This window comes from Spodoptera frugiperda, chromosome 13 (genome assembly GCF_023101765.2).
Source record: "Spodoptera frugiperda isolate SF20-4 chromosome 13, AGI-APGP_CSIRO_Sfru_2.0, whole genome shotgun sequence".
Lineage (NCBI taxonomy): Eukaryota > Metazoa > Arthropoda > Insecta > Lepidoptera > Noctuidae > Spodoptera > Spodoptera frugiperda.
Window position 1 is genome coordinate 3,513,296 of NC_064224.1, and position 20,430 is coordinate 3,533,725.

General features: G+C 45.8%; 3 protein-coding genes and 1 long non-coding RNA gene across 8 annotated transcripts; 1 reads left to right on the forward strand and 3 right to left on the reverse strand.

Annotated features, from left to right (window-relative positions):
• Positions 1-5: 5 nt before the first annotated feature.
• Positions 6-14,830, forward strand: LOC118270814 (mitoferrin). Of its 3 annotated transcripts, none has more exons than XM_035586592.2 (5): positions 6-326; positions 2,936-3,021; positions 12,576-12,706; positions 12,792-12,848; positions 13,850-14,830. In XM_035586592.2, exons 1-5 carry the CDS (start codon positions 210-212, stop codon positions 14,404-14,406), a joined length of 948 nt encoding a protein of 315 aa, XP_035442485.1. In that variant the 5' UTR covers positions 6-209; the 3' UTR covers positions 14,407-14,830. The 3 variants fall into 3 exon arrangements, with proteins under 3 accessions (XP_035442485.1, XP_035442486.1, XP_050554084.1); XM_035586593.2 differs by lacking the exon at positions 6-326 and adding an exon at positions 448-714; XM_050698127.1 differs by lacking the exons at positions 6-326; positions 2,936-3,021 and adding an exon at positions 7,124-7,487.
• LOC118270815 (general odorant-binding protein 83a) lies at positions 1,446-2,616 on the reverse strand. Its single transcript, XM_035586594.2, has one exon. The coding sequence runs from the start codon at positions 2,580-2,582 to the stop codon at positions 2,169-2,171; it is 414 nt and encodes a 137-aa protein (XP_035442487.1). The 5' UTR covers positions 2,583-2,616; the 3' UTR covers positions 1,446-2,168.
• LOC126911345 (uncharacterized) lies at positions 11,080-12,675 on the reverse strand. The gene is made up of 2 exons (XR_007705878.1): positions 12,529-12,675; positions 11,080-11,395 (listed from the first exon to the last, which is right to left on the reverse strand). It is a non-coding gene; the product is annotated as an uncharacterized LOC126911345 (long non-coding RNA).
• A 156-nt stretch (positions 14,831-14,986) lies between the features above and the next one.
• On the reverse strand, positions 14,987-19,988 carry LOC118270812 (putative aminopeptidase W07G4.4). Of its 3 annotated transcripts, XM_050698125.1 has the most exons (8): positions 19,861-19,988; positions 19,606-19,776; positions 17,077-17,494; positions 16,822-16,949; positions 16,381-16,577; positions 16,244-16,308; positions 16,053-16,157; positions 14,987-15,744 (listed from the first exon to the last, which is right to left on the reverse strand). In XM_050698125.1, the coding sequence occupies exons 3-8, from the start codon at positions 17,476-17,478 to the stop codon at positions 15,112-15,114; spliced, it is 1,530 nt and encodes a 509-aa protein (XP_050554082.1). In that variant the 5' UTR covers positions 17,479-17,494; positions 19,606-19,776; positions 19,861-19,988; the 3' UTR covers positions 14,987-15,111. The 3 variants fall into 3 exon arrangements, with proteins under 3 accessions (XP_050554082.1, XP_050554083.1, XP_035442483.2); XM_050698126.1 differs by having other exon boundaries at positions 17,077-17,491; positions 19,606-19,960; XM_035586590.2 differs by having other exon boundaries at positions 19,606-19,959.
• Between the last annotated feature and the right edge of the window lie 442 nt (positions 19,989-20,430).

Genomic DNA, 20,430 nt, shown 5'->3' on the forward strand with positions numbered 1-20,430 from the left:
AGAGCACTCTGTGAAACCGCAAAAGTCGCGCGTGCTAGTAAGTCGCATTTATGGAATCAATTTTGATTGTACTAAATTTCGGATGACTTGTGATATAAATAGTCAGTGAAAATGATACTTCTAATTCGATAAATCAAAATCGAGAGCTCTGTAAATTTTTCCCCTGCAGTGTTTTTTTTTGTGCTAAGTGTCAGTATTTAGTGAGTATTATGAACTTTGAGGACTATGAAACCCTTCCGACCCAAAACTCCGTCACACACATGACTGCTGGAGCAATAGCAGGGGTGATGGAGCATTGCATAATGTACCCACTCGACTCCGTAAAGGTAAGCTCTGCCAGTAGACACCGGCGCAGCCAGGTCCTGCTCCTGCCTGCGCTCTACTTGCTTGGAAACTAACCTAATCAGTGTGACAGTTGTATCGGTTGGCCTGTTACGCCACCAATTTGCCTTCTCTGATTATGTAAAATCGTATGTCAATTACGTCTTTACCAAATCGTCGTAACAGTTACTAATCTGTAAACTAACGTTTAAATCGTTACACGTTGGGATATTTATTGTGATCTTAATTTCTTGTTGAAATTAAGTAACTGTTCGCGTCAAATCACATTTTTATGCGCTGTAACTGGTTATTTTAGAGTTGTATTTGATTTTCTATGCGGCAAATAAGTGCCAGCAGTCTCTGATATTATTTAAGTGCAGTACTGTCAGTCCAGTAAGTGTTTCAGTAGTTTGTCAATGCCGCTGTAATAGAACAAGTGTATAAAGTCGCTGGTGTGTCACTGCACAGCCCACAGTGAGTGCACAGACACTAGACAGCACAGAGTGAGACGTTACACAGACAGGCAACACATGACCTTGACTGCTAGTTGTATTGATGCACCTCTTGCTGTCACTGCTGTCACTCAGTGTGTACTAGTCAATATAACAATTTCCTTGCTATTACAATATGCTATGTGCCATGCTTAGCTTGTTCCATCACTGGCCACATTCTGAACTCATGCTCTGATAACATGATACAGACTTACAATGTACATAAACTGAGCAAACAGCAAGTATTTAATGATTTATTTGTGTGTCACATATTGTAGCTTAACTACTGATAAAACACAGACTGTGCTATCATATAAAACATGCACATTGACAAAACAGAAACCTAAACTAGATTGTTACAATATTGTCAACATGCATGTAGTGGCACACATACACACATAAATACATAGACACTAATTGTGTGTGCACGTGTGCTGCATGGCTCAGTTCATTTGACTGCTATCTCATTGGGCATTCATTAAATGTTATGTTATGTTTACTGCAATGATATTGGAATATTTACTGATCCTTATAATAATCAGGTGACCAAGTGGCTTTTGAAATAAAGCACTTTCAATTATTAATTTTGAATATTGTATTGTGGATCAATGTCTTGTGGAAATGAAATAAACATTTATTAATTGTATAATATTACAACAAGATGACAAGTAAGAATTTTAATATCCATACCATTTATTTAACATAATTACACTTTATTTAAGAAAATGATAAAATTTGCAAGTAATGATGATGCTCAGTGTTCAGCCGCACAGCCAGTGTGTGCGCAGTGACTCACTGACTGTGTGACCGTGTGCACAAGTGTGGCTGGAGTAGTGCGGGGACCTGCCCACATCCCTACTTGCTTCACTCAAGTCTGCTTATATTTTTAATTTTAAAATGCTTCTGAATACAAAGGATGTATGATGTAGTGTGTAACATTACGTTGGTACAGGTTACTCTATTACCTAGCTATGTAAGCAGAACTTTATTCACATTATTCCTGTTTACTTCACAGAAACTGTTACATAGAATGAACTGTTACGAAATCAAAATCATTATTATATTATACATAAATTATTATAAAGAATGCATATAAACTTAAAACAACAAGAGATAATATTAGTGCACCGAGTGAATATATGTACATTATATAAATAGGTAACACAAGCATGTGCCATGTTTTTCCTTAAAGGAAAAGTAGTTGCAGTCCAACGTCCACCATTGTTGTGTAATTAACATTATTATACCAGTAGCTCATAATTGATTAATAGAGTAGACACACATGTGGCTTGTATAATGTGGTGTATAAAGTATGAGTAGAGTGTCAGCATCTCTCTCACACAGTGCTAGTGGTGCTTATATGAGGAAGTAGTCGGCCTTGTTAGCCTTCTGCCAGCACTGCTGCGTGCGGAAGGCGGTGTCGCAGTGGTCGGCGCCGCGCTGGGTGCCGCAGGCGCGCAGGGACGGCGCGTGCTGGTCCGCCAGCGACGGCGGCAGCAGCGCCAGCACGGCCTCGATGTCCACCTCGCCGTCCGCCATCATGCCGGCCGTCTCCATCGTGCACTTGATGTAGCACTTGAGCTTCTCGTCCGGCATGAGGTCGGCGCCGGCGTTGACCTGCTCGACCAGCGCCACGTCCACGCCGGTCTCCCCGGCGCAGTTGTCGCGCACCATGCGCGCCAGCTCCGCCATGTCCTCGTCCATCTCCACGGCCGCCGCCGCCAGCGAGGCCAGCGCGCCCAGCGTCAGCACTAGCGCCTGCGTCCACATCGCGACTGCTCGGAATATAGCCCTCGCCTCTGCCGGCACGAACCTTATATATCTCGCTGTCAATGTCAGCCTACCCCCGATCACATGGGCCGTGTCATCTCTAAATTACAAGCTCCTCCTTAATAACCCCTGATTAAAAAAAGTTGTTTGTTCGCAAAGTATGTACCTAATGGGTTGAAGAGGAAGCTGTAATTTTTCATTACCAATGTACAATCATCGGAAAAAATTATATATTTGCTAAAGAGAGAATTATATACTAGTCACAGACGTAAATTGTCAGTTGCTTGTGAAACAAAGAATATTTAGGCGGTAGGTACAAGTGTGTAGTATTAACTGGAAGGTGATTGTTGCAGACTCGGATGCAGTCTTTACGGAATGCCAACAACAGCTCCATCTCCGAGACCTTCCGGCACATGGTGAAGAAGGAGGGCTTACTGAGGTAACTATTGCTAACTGTAGCGGGCTTGTTCGGGGTCCCGTAGTGACTTGTAACTGGTAGAGCTGTTCTCAGTTACTTACGTGAGTAAACAGTTATTTTCAATTAAGAAAGAGGTGGCCGAAAAGTTCATCAGGTCGCGAGTAAAGGCTAGTTAGTTCATCATAAAAAAAATATAAAAAAGCGTTTGCAAAAATAACTATTGTAAGTCTCACGTACTGACAATTTACCCACCCACTGGTAGGTAAGGAGTCGGTGCCACAAGTTTTAAACAAAATTATTCATTAAAACCTTAATACATAACTTATATTAAGCTGTATACAATTTTATCACACAATATGACTGTGACCTGGTCAAAATTAGTGATAAAACTTAGGTAGTCCTAATTATATTTTGTTAGGGGCTTGTGGCACCGACTTCTAACCTATCAGTGGGTGAGTAACTTATCACAGTACGAATGTTTTTGCTCTTTAGAAGTGGCTGTTTTTAAACGCAGTTTTATAATATATTTTTTTACTTTTTAGTCTAGTACAAGGCTAAGTATAAACACCTGGCCAACCTCCTCCTATTGTATCTTTAAAAAATAATTAAGTCGTGGAATTAAATGAAACGAATGCAACACAGTGATCTAGATTTGGAATCCGCGAGTATAGGTTAGTTGCATGTCATAATAATGTCACAAATATAAATATATAATAATATCATAAGTATAAGTTTGCAAGGCAGCTTGTGGCGACCCCACGAACCTGACTCCCGGAAGGGGCACTATTTTTCGACTCCAGTTAGTTCCTGTGACTAACTGGAGAGGCCTCTCCTACCTCGTTCTTGCCTTAACCGGCTGGTTTGAGTGGAGATTCGCAAGAGTGGAGTTGCCTTCAACTCCACCTCGGGAAGGATGTATCCCAGTAAGATGCTGGTAGGGGTCTAGACCGTACTTCCGGGATTGCTCTGATAGCAGTGGGATGCCTCTCCTTCCTCAAGCAGCTCAACGTATGCTGCCCCCTTGTCGCTACATGCTAGCGGCCGTTTTCGGAGGCCCAGTAATTGAGTTTGCTAGTCACCCCCTGCCTGTTTATCCGTATGTATCAATATTGGTCAATGGCAGGGGCCATAGTACCCCATTGTTAACCGGTTAATTATTCCACAGCCACCCCCCATATCCCTATTATTTCTTTTTACCATATCTCACAATAGTCCTGCGTCAGCCGGGGATTGTCGTTTGGTGTACTTCCATAGTGCATACAGGGATAATCGCTGGCTGATGTCCCATTACATTTAGATTAAAATTGTTCAACGGGCCTCTACGAGTTGGCTTCGGCTCCTCCTATGCCTTCCAAAGGTCCGGGACCTTCTGGTCCCGACCACGGCACCGCTAGTAACGTATAAAGTGTAGTGTGACCATCTGGCCCGGGAACTACGTCGCGGCGGACAGTCTGATACGAATACTTAATAAATACTGGACCTTAGTTGCGTAATATAACGAAAAATTAAACCCAGGTCCAAACTATTTAAGATTTAGGCCGCACTAGAGCAATCCGCGGTGGTTGCCATCCCCACCAGCCCACTAGGGCGAACATTACGCGGTTAAAACCGGCGCGGTTCCGCTGTAGTGCGAGCAGGGCCTTAAAAGGTACGTCTCACGTAAATCAAACAACGTAAATCGTAATCTCAAAACAAAGACTACTGATCGTTCGTTTGTTTGTGACAGGAAAATATCAAGTGGGTATCTACTTGTACCTGTATACACACTTGAGTATAAAATTGCAAGTGCAGTACCTATATAGGTAGGTACGTATATATTTTACTAACTTCTGCCGGCGTCTTCGCCCACGTTCCCGTGGATTATGTGTTATTCCAGAACATAATCTACCTCGGTTCCAAATTTTATCTCGATCCCTTCAGCCGTCAACTTTCGCATTTATAATATTAGTAGGATTTTCTGTGAGTACGAACATAGGGGCGTTACCGTCTACAGTAGTTCCGTGCACATGTAGTCATGTGCACGGTTGCGATTCAGTACTAGTAGTACGAGTAGGTCCGACATATTCTCTAACTGCGTAGTGGCGTACACGCTAGTCTAATCTAGTAAGAAGTCATGAATAGCCCGCCGCCTGCAAATAGAATGATATTTTATTAAAGGACAAAACCACAAGGCGGTGAGTCGCGTCCAGTGGCGTCCTCTGGCCGCTCCACGCGACAACGTGATCGTTTGGAAATGTAACCCATTACAAGTATTTAGCGGCGCGACGCGGTCACGAGCTCGACACGTGTGTACGCGCGGCGTACCTTCACACTCGTGCGTGCACTCCTCTCCGTCTCGACTGATCTTGCATACTACGACCAGTCGCCGCCCTCCTCATACCTGAATAATATACAAGACAACAAAATAATTCTACTAGTTAGAAAGTATTATCAATGGGGGTTACACCAGGGTGCAAATCCGTTGGGATGGCATTTTCACGTCATTGTTGCCATTCTCGGGATACTTCCGGGATAAAACCTATCCGCCCTTCCTCAAGTCTCCATTTCTATACCTAATTTTATCAAAATTAATTCGGACCAGCAGTTCCGGAGATTTACGTGTTTAAACAAAACTCTTCAATCCCTGAAGTTGACGTCCAAATAGTACCAGATGTACGGCAGGGTTCCAACAGTTATTAGAAAAATATTAAATCTAAGTCATTCACACTACAGTGACTTGTGTGTTCTTCATGAAAAAGTACACCCTGTGCCAGTCTTTTGACTCCTGTTGCTAGTCCACAAACGCTAAGCGTAGAGACTCTTCAGTATTTATAATAACTTCTCTGTGTGAATGTGACGAGATATCTTCACAAACATGAATGGATTAAAACATTATGTCGTGTGGTTTGTGCATCAAAGTCAGCCTTGACCATGCAGAGGGGCAGTAGTGGAGGACTCTCCTGTCGACTTACATCACACCAACTGAAGCTGAAACGTCCAATGAAAGTTGATGAAAGATTCAGTGCATGAACGGTCGACAGGGGCCAACTGTCAGTCTGTCACTATTCACCTCAACACTGCGACTGGTGCGCGACAGCTTAGGTCTATCTGAGTGTAATTGGGGTAACACCTGTGGAATACTCGACCACATGTGGTTAGATATCGGTAGCAATACGGGATTACGAGGTGGTCGGCGGTGGGCTCCAGGCCTGCAGTCACGCGGCGCGCACCGCTATCGGCGCGTTATCTGTTATCAGCGTACGTGAGGCTGCGCCGCGCCGCCGGCTGCTTGCTGCCGCAGCAGTGTATCTGCCAGAGTCATGGCTCCGACGCAATGGATGCGCGATAGCCATCTCTACGCTGCGCCTCGCCCTACTGATAATACATTCGCCAATATTTTATCTGATAGCAATCTATTAAGTAACAAGTGAAGTCAGCAAATTTTATACATCGAAGCCTTTCTTCGGGATCACACTATCTATTGGTGGAAACTACACCGACACCCGTCTGGTATCTCCTTGAATTTTGTCGAATACATAAAGACGACGAGATTTACTTTTCACCTAAGCAAAAGAGGTGACACTGTAACCGAGCGGGACACAAAATGAATTGAAAACTATTTTTTTTACATTCAGAAATAATGTAGTATTGAAAATAACCAGTCGTTGAGTAAATACTAATTAGTTATGTGGTGAAATCATAGGATTAAGTGTGATGTAGTTTTTGTAGTGGCTGGTGCGAGGTTTTTCTGCTCGGCATGCGAGCGCCGCGCGCCGCCGCCGTCTAGCAATGATACAGACTGACACGGGCACTCCGGGCAGTGAAAGTGCCGCCTAGCGCCTGTTCAATGGTCACTCACACCACCCGCGCCCGCCCGATAACACGAGAGGTCGCCACGTAACACGTTATCTCCATCTTGCTAGTCTCCCGTGATGTTCCCAACTCAATCATCGATAACTGTTTGTCCTTATTGATCTGGTTGACTGTCCTCGTGTAGAATATCACAACAAGTGGTACTTAGTTATTCGTGTCGCGATCGCGTCCACTGCTCTCTTCTCCACTCTCCACTCTTAATAGCCAGATTGGAGCTCGCAGTTTAAAAAGGTGCATCGCTTCACAATTACATAGCAGCAGCCAGCTATCAGTGTCCTCGGTCGGTACCTAGTGCTCGGTTGAACAAACATACAGTTAGCTTTAAATTATATAAACAGTAATTATCAAATCATCCAGTTGACGCCACCGAATACCTATTTGTTGTAAATAAATACTACATTAATGAGTACGAGTAAAGAACAACGCCGCACTATCATGGCGCAAGATGGATCGGCAAACAGGCGTGGTTGATAACATGCGTGCTGGCTGCGATATGGTATCACAATGTTCCACTCGCTGCTTGGAGCGCGTCTGTGCGGGCGCTCCGTGCAGACAGGCGACCACGCACCACGCTCGCGTATGATCCATTCTCATAAAACGAGTGCTTCGCTACAGTTGTAGCGCAATGGAAATTGGTAAAATGGTATTACTTGTTACTAACATTGTGCATGTGGGTATTGTATTGTTGTACTTCGCCGGGAAACACTTATATAGAAACAAATTTAGGAAACTACGAGTAGTTAGCACACGAGGAGGAAATAATTTGCGGCGGGGTCATTAGAAATTGAGCTCGAGTGCCGGCCTCAGCCTGCGCCCGGTGGTGTGCACGTGTCTGCCGCCGACTGGCGCTGCGGATTTCTTCTTCTGTAGTAGCGACCCGCGTGTCCACTGTGCGGTAAATTAGATGACGTCAATAACTCGTCGTTTGTACGTCGCCGTCGTCGGGCTCCTTGACCTTACCTTGTCAATTGTTTTAATACTAAGTCATGTGTGTCGGTTATGTCATTATACCTACTGCATTTTAAATGAGATTGTTTTGTTGGCGGACGATAACACAATCGATACTGAACTCTGTTCCAGAGAACGGTAGCAAGAGAAGAATCCCGACAATTAGCCCACGTCCATAACGTGACATATCTAAAAAAACCTGCTTATAAATAAATATGGCATACTTACTAACTTCAGCTTTTTACATCTTCATATGAAAAAACTGCTATGAAAATAATTCGGGCGCTATTTTGACAAATCGTTCGTAGGAGTATTTATAGGCCGATTTAAAAACACATTTTTTGTTTGAAACCTCCGCTAGTCCCACAGCCATAAAGTCAGGTCTCTCAGGCTCTAGGATCCAGGAAAAATAAAAGTATAATCTCAAAATAAACAATTTTTCTTTTAATTAATGTAGTTTTTAATATACTACATGTAGGTATTTTGATCTATCAAGGGTCAGCTGAAAATTAATTATTATGTTATCGGCTTACTCAGGTATCTGTTTGACGAGGAACTCGACTAGTTTCAAGCCATGCTAGAGGCTCATATTGACGAGCAGCATTCCGTACCATACTGTAGCAGCTGTAGCGCAGCGCGCCACAGTCGCCGCGTGTGTCGTGAGAATATTTAATTTAGTATGTCTCACAAAAGTTAAAATAAAATTATGGTCAGCTGGAAATTCTATCCTTATTCATAGGTTAGGATCTGATGATGGGGTCCCAGAGAAACTGACGGAAATTAAAAAAAATGTAGCCTCTACTAGTCCGTTTGTTAATTTGTCCGGTATTTAAAACCCTACAATTTGATAGCGGTGTGGAGTCCATCTGATGACGAAGCGGAGAGACAGTTGAGGCAACTCCTCGACGACGTACATAAAGCCACGACCCCGTGGTTGGGCTTGGATTACTTGTGTTGATGAAAACTATACACTTGGACGGAGTATGGTTATAGGGGTCTGATGATCAAGTAGTACAATAGTTGAGGAACTCCTCAATGGGTAACAGTAGCAACCTTGTGTTTGAGCTTCATATTATTTAGGGAAATATATAGTACATATAACCATTATCATATATAAGTTATAATTAACTAAATGTTCTAATATATTAAAAACTACCTTAAATGAAAAAATACCTTATCCTGGAGACCGGTGACCTGACTTTATGGCTGTGGGACTACCGTACGGGTAACCTTTCATAGAAAAAAATAAACTGGGTCTATACTGTTACGGCCGATTTTGTTATAACAGAGCCTGAACTTTTTCATGGCAGTTTTTTCATATCTTCGTATGTAAAAAAATTGAGTTAGTAAGTATGTATGCCATGTTTTTTTGACATACATCACTGTTATTGGATGTGGGGCAATTTTGACCCATCTCCTTTGTATTCGCAGACATATATCTAAAGAACTGTTGGTACTAACGACTGTAAAGTCAAACTCTAGTCGCAATCGATCGCCTGTGTTCATCTTTAACATTTAGCGTCAGTAGTCAGTAGGTATTTGTAGCATGTTAATGTTTCAGCGATGGTATCGATCGCAGTACGCTTGTACCTACGTATCGCTGTACGTAGGCGAGGAGAGGTCGCCGCCAGCCGAATTGTGACGACCTTGAGCCTCAAGGCCGGCTGGGTGCCGGGTAACTGCCCCAGGTGCCTGCTCCGCCCAGTACCTCCCACGATAATACACTTGATACAAACGAATACTTAGTAATCCAAACGAATATAGCGAGCCAACTTAAACCTAGTAATAAACTTAAATGCAGTGCAGTGATGACTGTCTGTTGTTTCCTGTTTGAATTATCCAATAAGAAGTCACGATGATGTAACACTATTACGCGCTCGCAGCCGGAAGGTCGTCCATCGAGATTGCCGTGCGCCGCGCCGTGGCCGTCCGTGGTCTCGGGGCCCGGCCTCGGGACCCGGCGGCCGGCCCATGTGTCACTCTACCAGTAATGGTTCGCGCATGTTATTGTAGCGCTTATCTTAATGTTTCATGTTGTGTAAAATGTAGCGTGTGTAATAAGTCAAGCGGAGTAATTAACATCGTTAACCCTCGGATCACCACCTTATCTTACAAATTGAACTTGACAGATGACGCTCAAGTCGAATGTTCAAAAATATCCAAAAATTTACCCGAAAATATTTTAATCACTTGAAAACGCACACGATTTCATCATTCTTGTGAAACATAAGAGCAAATAAAAAAAAAAGTTAACCTTGTTAACGATGAGTTTGGTGTCCATTGGCGCATTTAATCGCTCGCTGACAAATTTTGGAGCTAGTAGTACGCTACCTATTGTTAACTGGTGTACCCACGTATGTAATTATATTTCAATAAATATGTGCTTGATGCTCGCCACCCAGCCTACATAAACAATGTAACATCCGCATCCAACACCTCCTGTAATGACCTACTTACCATCTCCGCTGAAACACAAATTGCACGAAGTACCAGTCGCCAGTTTCCGATGACACGACCGACGTCGTTGGTAGGAGCTAGAAACCTATATTAGAAATATCGAGTATAACATTATAGTAACAACATGTGTGGAGAGTCGCTAGACAAGTTATTATTGTTGATGCTTAAATCATTGTAGGTATATAAGGGGCTGACGTCACGTGGCGGGCAGGTACTCGAGCCGGTTGGAGTGTGGCCGTGGCTGTGGCGGCACTCGTGTGCAGGCGGGTGCTGGTACACAAGTCCGAGTCTGTTATCTGTCTTCGTGTTGTAAAATTAATGTACGTGCGGCCGATAGATAATGATAGCAGCTCGTGATACTATCTCAGGACTTACAAAATAACTTATTTTATTAAGCACGTGTGCTATTTATGGCTATTTTATAAGACACGATATCGCAGCGCGGCCACTCCACAAGTGTTGACACTTTGCACGTATGTACTTCAGTACTCGCTGTACTACGCGCATAAAAAAAATTGCGAGTCACTGTCTACCGTACCAAGCGACCTAGAGGCCGCCACATGCCACTCGCGGACTGTTTGTTGCCAGAGTCTCCGGCGGCCAGCCTCCTGAACCACTGAGCTCCCCAGTGATCTATTCAGATTCTAAACTGATTACTTTCAAATTCCATGTTTGACTAATCCCAAACAGCTGTATGAAATATAATTAATTATAGGTTCATATCAAAATATAAAAAGTGTGACTCGCCAACACTTGGGAATATGGTAGTTAATTCAATACTTTTTTCAAAATGGCAAAACGGCATTTAATTATTTTTGTATGAGTTTTATCTGAAGTAGGGTAGTGTTGTAAATAGCATAATGCGTAAAATTTAAAATAATTTATTAAAATGACCTGTCCAGGAGCCCCCACGGTGCAATGCCAGTTACGGCATATCCCTAAGACCCTTCCCTAATCCTTAAGCCTACGAGCCACTCTCCTCCAATGAAGGCCGGCTGTGAGCTGAACCTCGTCCTCCCATCTCCCCCCTATTTCTTGGGTACCCCCAAGGAACTGTTATAGAAATAGTTGGACCTCATCGTGTACTCGTGTGCTCCATCTCCACTTTTGTTGGTCCATTTTGGTCCCATGAGTCACACTAGAATAAAATAAAAATATATGAGTCGATGTTGTCATTGTATCATTCAATATTTCATAATACAAGTACACGAAATGTATTAAAATAACCGCTTGTTAAGAACATTAATTGCGATACGTCTGAAAACAGCCTACTGCCACGTACCATCACTGCTGTAACCAACCTGAAGGTTTGACGTTGTAATGGCGGCCTCTTGTTCTTGGGATAGTTCGTCATTACATGCTTATACATCGTTGTAAATGATATCCTTTATGAAAGTGTACGAGTAACGAAGTAATTAATTAATATTAGAAATTAGATTTTCATTTATTACGTTGACGACCCAGGATAGCGGTACATTGGTGACAAGCGTCAGAGTCAAGAGGTCACTCTTACACTGTGCCGACTATAGAAAAATTCAAAATTTTAATATATTGCCCAATTAATGAATGAAAGTACTTTGGGATATTTTATTGTATTGCAAAGTCAAAATAATTTATTTTCGACCTAAGAAACTACCTATAAAATAATTTTGTGCAATTCAGAATCTTAGATAGTATTACACAAAATGTAGTTGGTTACAGGTCGACCTAATAAAATGTTGAATGCCATTCAAAACTTTCACCATCTTTTATTAGTTAGCTACGTAAACGATAACCGTGCGAATGTCGAACCATGCCATCAATGGTAATTAGCTAGTAAATGGTTTCACTACCTATTGTACATAGTCACAAAATTGGATCGAATTTTACTTTTCAGTGACTGCGGTGGCGCCACTGGTAACTTATTTTATAAAAGACAAAATTTGCTGCGTGGCGGCGGCCGACGTAGGGTGCAGTCTATTTGTCTATTGACACTACCTCTACTCTTCACGCGGGTGTCGGAGTCGGGGATCACATAAGAGACCTGCGTCTCTGGGTATTGTGGAGTCCTGGTTTTAGGGCGTATAGTGCGCTAATTATTAATTATTGAATAAAATATGAATTAGTAGTTACTAATAACATAAATTATTTCGTTTCTCGAATTACGCAATATACCTGTAAACATGAGCCTAAGCATAGTTAAACACTAGGTACATAAGTACCTACATTTGTACATATTATAACAATCTCAACTGTTTTATGTACTTTTCATATGTTAGCTATAATACCTACGTGATGATGTATGTGCAATGTGTAGTAACTAGCGACATTATGTGCAGGCCCATCCGCGGCATGTCGGCGGTGGTGATGGGCGCGGGCCCGGCGCACGCCTGCTTCTTCGCCACGTACGAGTACTGCAAGCACTCGCTGGCGCAGCTCACCAGGCACCGGCACGACCACATCACACACGGTCAGTCCCGCGTACACTCGCGCTATACGCGCGTATACGTGCGTCATCGCTCGCTCGCTGCTCACGGCCACTCTGTGTGTTGCAGGGCTGTCGGGCTGCATCGCGTCGCTAGTGCACGACGCGGTCTCCAACCCCGCCGAGGGTGAGTGCTTCATGTTGCCCCTACTATCTCTGCTGCCGCCTGTACCGCACCCTGCCATCCGCGCCCACGTCATCAACACCCGATACTCAGCCTGTGTTCATACTGTCGCATGTCACACTTCTCATGCATTGCGATAATTATTAGGCCTATAGCACATTGCGTACTACATACGCGCAGATGACACGCTTATACCAGATTCAATTTTGTGTGTCATGCGCGCACTTGTATTGTCAATGCAAACCCAACAATCAGCGTCTACAACGAAGACGCGCGTCGTCTGCGCGTATAAAATACGCCGTGTACTACGGGCCTTAGGGCTACAAATGTGAACAATTTAGTGGGCCGAGCTGGACAGTTGATGTCTTCGTACATATGTATTTGTACAGTAGCTCTGTTAAGTCAAATAGCAAGCCAAGGTTCACTCCGCACTACTTCATTGACACAGGTGTCGACGTATAACTTGTTTGTTCCATTCAGCTGGCGCTGGCAAACGTTCTGCTCGGTGCTTGTCTGACCTTGAGGCCAGTTGTGGCTGACGACTATTTCCTCTGATAATAAAAAAACGGAAAATACAATTCAGCCCGCACGGAATGTAGAACCCAGCACAAGTTACATTGTATTAATGCAAGTGTTGACACAATGTTGCTGAATCACTAAACGCTAACTACAGCAACACTTCTAGTACGTCACCCAGTCTGTCTGTGTGTGTGTTCATCCCCCGAACTCTCTTAGAACCGCTCAAACCCCATGTGAACACTAGCGGCATATTTCCAATGTTTCTGTTGTTGTCCTAAAATATTTGTGGCTGGTCCAATAGGTCTCACTCTCACAAATACTGCCTCTCAGACATCATCTGTCCCAGTTTCTATTTACATTTAATGAAACTCGGCATTAAGCTAGTCACTCATTGCATACCATCGAAGTAGTGGTAGTGGAATCATTTAGTAGCCAGCGGTCGCCTGCGAGACAGTCAGACAGTAACCGTACGGTGTCGTGTGCAGTGGTGAAGCAGCGCATGCAGATGCTGCACTCCCCGTACCGCGGCGTGTGGGAGTGCGCGCGGCACGTGTACCGCAGCGAGGGCGCGCGCGCCTTCTACCGCTCGTACGGCACGCAGGTGGCCATGAACGTGCCCTTCCAGGCGCTGCACTTCGCCACGTACGAGGCGTGCCAGGCGCGCCTCAACCCCGCGCGCGCCTACGACCCGCTGGCGCACGCGCTGGCGGGCGCGGCGGGCGGCGCGCTGGCCGCGGCCGCCACCACGCCGCTGGACGTGTGCAAGACCGTGCTCAACACGCAGGAGCGCGCCGCGCGCGCCGACGGGCTGCTGGACGCCGCCGCCACCGTGCTGCGCGCGTCGGGCCCGCGCGGCTTCTTCAAGGGCGTGCAGGCGCGCGTGCTCTACCAGATGCCGGCCGCCGCCATCTGCTGGCTCACCTACGAGACCTTCAAGCACGTGCTGGGCGGCGCCGGCGAGGACGCGCCGCCCGCCGCCGCGGCGCCGCCGCTGGCCTGCGCGGCGCTGCGCCTGGCGGCGGCCGACGTGCCGGCGTCGTAGGCGGCGCGTGCCGGCCGCGCCTGTTTCCGTTGTTTGTAAATGATTCGTTACCGCAGTCCACGATTGCAGCTAGTACTCGCCGCCCGGCGCGGGCCGGCTCGGGTTGACATCCTCGCGGATGTAAAATTGTTGGAGGTGCTATGTATAATGTATATTGTGATGGAGGGAACGGTTTGCCGCTCGACTCGTTGGGACGCGTCAAATTATGTTGTTGTTTGTGTAAATTACTATTATATTAATTGTATTTGTTGTATTTATGAGTTGTATATGTGAGTGATAAACTCGATTTAAATTGAGAGTTATAAACTACTATTTGTATAGTTAACGCGGCGAGCGACTGGCCTCGGTCGCCGCAAGCCGAGCTGTAAAATTGCAAAATGAAAAGAATATTATAAACAGTAAGTAAATAAAGAGTTGGACAATACGCCGCTGTTTTATTGCGTACTTCGTAACTAGGCCGTAGTACCAGCGACCAGTGACCAGTATTCTTTTTCTTTAAGTAATAACTGCAATGCGGTATTTAGTCGGAAACGACATTTTCTCAGTTGTAGGTTTCAAATAGGAAATATTGAACAAGTCGTTACTACTAAACATGTTTATATTTAAAAATAATCCAAAAATATATTGTGATCGGTTATTATGCAACGATGTACTCCACGCTCTCTTTGAAACGTTCCGGAACGGATCTCGCACGCAGCGCGCGTGCTAGCGCTTGGCGACCAGGCCGTAGTAGGCGGCCAGCCCCAGCAGCGGCGCCGCCGTGGGGTCGTCGGGCAGGTCCCCGGCGCTGGCCGCCACGTCCAGGTGCGCGTAGGGCAGCGCGCGCTCCGCCAGCCCCGCCGCCAGCAGCAGGAAGGCGGCCGGGCCCTGGTGGCCGCGCGGCAGCGCCACGGACGCCGCGCTCTCGGCCTGCTGCAGCTGGTCGCGGCCGCGGCCCGCGTGCGCCGCCAGGTCCTCGCGCCGCAGCACCGACACCTCCACCATGTCGCCCAGCCGCTCGGCCGCGGCGCGGAAGGCCCCGGCGTGGCCGGCCGCGCGCGCCGCGTGGCCGTCCAGCACGGCCGTGTAGCCGCGCCCGTACGCGCGCACGGCGTGCCCCGTCAGCGTGGCCACGGTGTACAGCATGGGCGCGCGCTCGGCGCCCGCGCGGTCCGCCAGCTCGGCCAGCAGGTCGGCCATGACGAGCCGGCCCTCGGCGTCCGTGTTGCCCACGCGCACGGCCAGCCCGCGCCGGCTGCGCAGCAGCTCGTCCGCCACGTACGCCTCCTCGCCCACGGAGTTGCGCACCATGCCCAGCGACGCCACCACCTTCAGCGCCGGCCGCAGCTCGTCGCACGCCTGCACCCACAACGTTGTTCATTGCATGTCCCGCGGACGAATCGATAAGTAGACCAACGCACGACGTCATCATAGCCGACAATATTCACGAGAACTAATTTAATGATAGCCTCCCGCAAAAACAAAAATTGTATCTATTAGGAAAGGTTAACGTAAGAATTTGTGTTGGAAGTTGACGTGAGAAATGATCGTCGTTTGAGGCGTATTCATGGATAATACTACATTTCGAGTGAATCGGCTGCCAGGAAGTGGAACAATTAGTAAGTAAGATCCTTCAACTCCATCCATTACCCTACGAGCTAACTGACCTTAAGGAAGCCGACGACAGCGGCGGCGCCGCACTTGTCGCGCGACATGCCCGCCATGACGCCGCCCGCCTTGATGTCGCAGCCGCCCGTGTCGTACGTCACGCCCTGCGGACCAACGCACGCCGCGTCATTACACTGCTACACACACACTAACACACACACGCACACACACACGAGACACCCTGCCTTACCTTCCCCACCAGCATCACGGTGCGCTCGTAGCTGTCGGGCTCGTATTCCAGGAAGATGACGCACCCTGCAACACAAGCATAAAGTCAGCCGGCGCGGGGGGCGCGGGGCGCGAGGGCGCGGGCGGCGCGCTACCCACCGCGGTGGCGCGGCACTGCGGCGGCGGCGCGGTCCACGGCGGCCAGCAGCGGGTAGTGCTGCTCCAGCTGCGCGCGCTCGTCCATGACGCGCACGCGCACCGCCGACGTCGGCCCGAACAGCGCGCGCACGTACTCCGCCGTGCGCAGCGGCGTCATGCGCTCGGGGTCGGCGCCGCCGATGTCGCGCGCCGCGGCCCTGCGACACGACCGTGCGGTGCGGTTAGCGACCGATCATTCTACTATATCACACGCAAAAGCTGAAAAATATAAAGTCCCCCCCCCCTCCCTTTAGAAAACACTGAACTGAATCGACTTCGATGAAATTTAATATTTTTCGGATACCAGCACTGAAAACACATAAAACTAAAGTGAGTATTCCAGATAGCGCGAACTAAGGCGTGGGTAAAACTACATTGCATAATATTATTGCGCGGCCTCACCTGGCCACCTCCAGCGCCACGGCCTCCCGCAGCAGGTCGTCGACGGAGCCCTGCAGCCCCTCCGCGTACACGCCCAGTGCCGTCACCTTGTGCGCGAGCTCAGGAAATGTCTCCCGGACTTGCAGCGGCTGTCCGGTACATTAATATTTACTTCAGCAGTATACAGTCCCCGGCCACTTTATACGACCACTTATAGAATAGTCATTCGACTAACTACGAGCGGTATTAAATAAAATGAGGCAATTCGGTACTCACAACGTAGAGGTGCTCGAGCGCGGCCAGCAGCGCCACGAGCGGCGCGTCCGGCCAGCGCTGCAGCGGCTGCAGCACCAGCGCGGGGCGGCGCGCGCCCGCCGCCAGCGCCCGCGCCATGCCGGCGCGCGCCGCGTCGCGCACGGCGCGCACGTCCTCGTACTCGCCCAGCGCGCCCGTGGGCGCCAGCACGAGGCGGGCGCCCGACACGCGCGCGCACTGCAGCAGCGCGGGCGCGCGCTCCAGCTCGGCGTCCAGCTGGCGCGCGGCCGCCACGAAGTCCTCGAGCGCCTGCGGCGGCACCAGGCCGGGCGCCGTCACCAGCACGAGCGCGTCGTAGTGCGCGCTGTTGATCTCGCCCACGGCCGCCACGCGCACGCCGTTCACTTCCCGCTCCACGCCCATCTCGCTGCCTCGTCTGCTGGTTATACAACATTCAAACAATCTAATACTGAAACGCTATTCAATTTTAAGTAGTACTTAAATATCGTTCTATTTCTGTCTATTATATATGTAGAATGCGTAGTGACAGAACTATTCTTGAAAGCGTCTTAAAATTGAGTAACGTTTGAGTATTTGACCATTTAAACTCTAATTTTCTAAATAAATCAATACATTTTTATACACTAGGTAATTCGCACGAAAAAGTCAATTCTATATAACCAAATGACTCGAACTCTCAACAATTCCAAGTTGCAGAGAGAAACGAACGGAAGGGCTCAGAACTTGCAGAGCTCAGTACGAACGTTTTGTAGCAAGTTAAAATTTTGGACATATTTTGAACGGTCATTCGAAATATTTGAACCTCCGGTTCCGAGACAAGAAGAGTCGACTATACCAACTATATATTTACTATTCTATAGAAAGTGCCAAGTTAGATCCACAAATAGCTGCTCGTACTGGCTGTACATGACCAAGAACACTGTTGCTGTACATGTGAACTTCCTTATTAGGGTAGCCAAATGGCAAAAAACGGACCCTAATAGATCGTCATGTTTGTCTGTGTCACACCCATTTATTTCCGAAGCTGTTGGGCCTACCTAGTTGAAACTTTGTAGGTTGATGTATTCTGGTAACTGCTAATCGATTTTTTAAATAAAAAATAATAAATTTAAAAATTAAATCTCTTCGCTTACTCACTACATTTTTTTTCAGGTAACCTATATCTGATGGGTGTCTATGGATAGGGTTAAATAAAGACATAAGGTTCCTAAAACCATTTTTCGTCAAAATCAATTGTTTGAAAGATAGACGCCTCTAAAGTGGAAAAATTAGTGTTGATTAGAAAAAACTAAAAAAAAGTATATACTGTAACATTTCCACTAAAATTGGTTTTGAATAAGATATCATTATTCGTTTTTAAGAAATAATATATTTCCGCATATACAACTTTGTTGTTAAACTTAAAACCAAGTTATTCATCTACTTGCTGCTACAGAACCCTTCATGGGTGAGTCCGACTTGCACTTGGCCAGTTTTTTTTTATACAAATGCTATTAATGTTATTAGATCTATGCAGTCACAGATATTATGTGTATAACAGGGGCGTGACTAGCGCCGTATCTACCGCATCGATTATACAGAGCCTCTGGGTTACGGGGGCTCCCAACATGTGTAAGCAAAAAATAAAAACTTCTCAATTTTGTATTTCATTTCCGAAATTACAAAAACCCAAATAATCCTTTCCTTATTTTTCGCACAAAGCATGTGTTAAAAAGTTGGCAGCAACTATAGGAAAATTAAATCTTCCTATTATTGTCGTAAAAGCCCCCAAACATGGGCTTCCTGTTATAGCATCTTCAATGCTTGAGAAGCAGGGTGGGAAAAGCCATTTGATGATTTACCTCCTTATAAAAAAGAAAAAAGTGGCAAATATTGGGGCCCCACCAAGCCAAGTGCATGCATTTCCTTTTAATACCAGAATTGGAAGAAAAATGTATACTTATATAGGTATATTATATACAAGTAACTTACACCACTCACCAGTTCTGTTACAAGTCCCACATAATAGGAGTACAGGCACAATACTATGAGTAGAAACCTATTTAATCCACCAGTTAGTTAATGAATAAATATTACTCACAGTTTGATTTGTTGTCGAAGAAAACAAAACTTAGATGATACAAATTAAAGTAAAACAATGGGAGCTCGCTACTTCATTATCATTGCTGCAGTATAACATGTACTAAATTGTGACATCAAACGACATTTCTGAACCTTGAACTTCCAGCCAAACAAATGAAAAACAGTTACATACAATAATGGCTTATGAAGTAGTGATTTTTTAAATAAAATAAAGAAACTAGCTAAGCCACTCATGATAAAATTATGAAAGGCAAATACAAAGACTCTCGACTGTGATTAGCAAATGGATAAGACATGTAATCAAATAGTTTTGTCAATTCAATTAGTATAAAATGGGCACTACTTATTAAATTTCATAATCTATTATTTAATAATTCTGCCATTGTGATAAATGGTAAAGAACTTACTACGTAATAAAGTGAAGTGAATAGATTGTTATTTGCTTACATCTTTGAATGTAGTTGTGGAGTTGTTGCAGTTGGGAGGGCGGGACTCTGTCGAGACGGCTACTACGCTGTACGGCTAATATAATTGTCGCTGTGGCTCGCGCTGACTGGGCGGCCGGCGGCGTCTTATCACTAGTTACGCCTCCGTCGCTTTGTGCATTTACGTGTTGACCTAATCAGTGTAGTGCCGTAAATAGTGTACAATATAGCAGACAATACACAATAACAATTGCCGTGTCGGTTTAACGGTTACTACCTTGTTTACGGCGTCGATTCAATTTACATAAGACAGTTCTACAAAACATGAAATTAAATGTTTTCACTGTCAAGATGACCAGCTGATCAAGTGACACTGACACATGACAGAAGGTGAAAAAAATGACAGTACGGTACTTTATTAAATTATCATTGTCGCATCCATTCGAAGTTTGATAATTAATTACATTACGAAGAGACACTATAGAAAACACATTGTATCTCGTGCGTAGATCTGCGTTCCATCCTACATAAAACGGGTTAATTTAGGTGCTGCCCAGCGCCAGATTTAGACATTTCTTACAAGACTTATTTGACTTACAATAATAATTATGTACTTATCAGCCACAAAACGTCAACTGCTGAACATAGGCCTCCCCGAATGACTTCCAGATAGGTGAGTTGGATGCGTTCTGCATCCAGCGGCTCCAAGCGAACTTAATCAGGTCATAATTATGGTTAGCTTGTGGGTCGGCGACGTGCGCTACGCGTGCCAGTACCTACGTAATCTTCAACCTGACGAACGATTGACCTTATCGAAATTGGCCCTACCCAAAGTCAAAGCATTTAT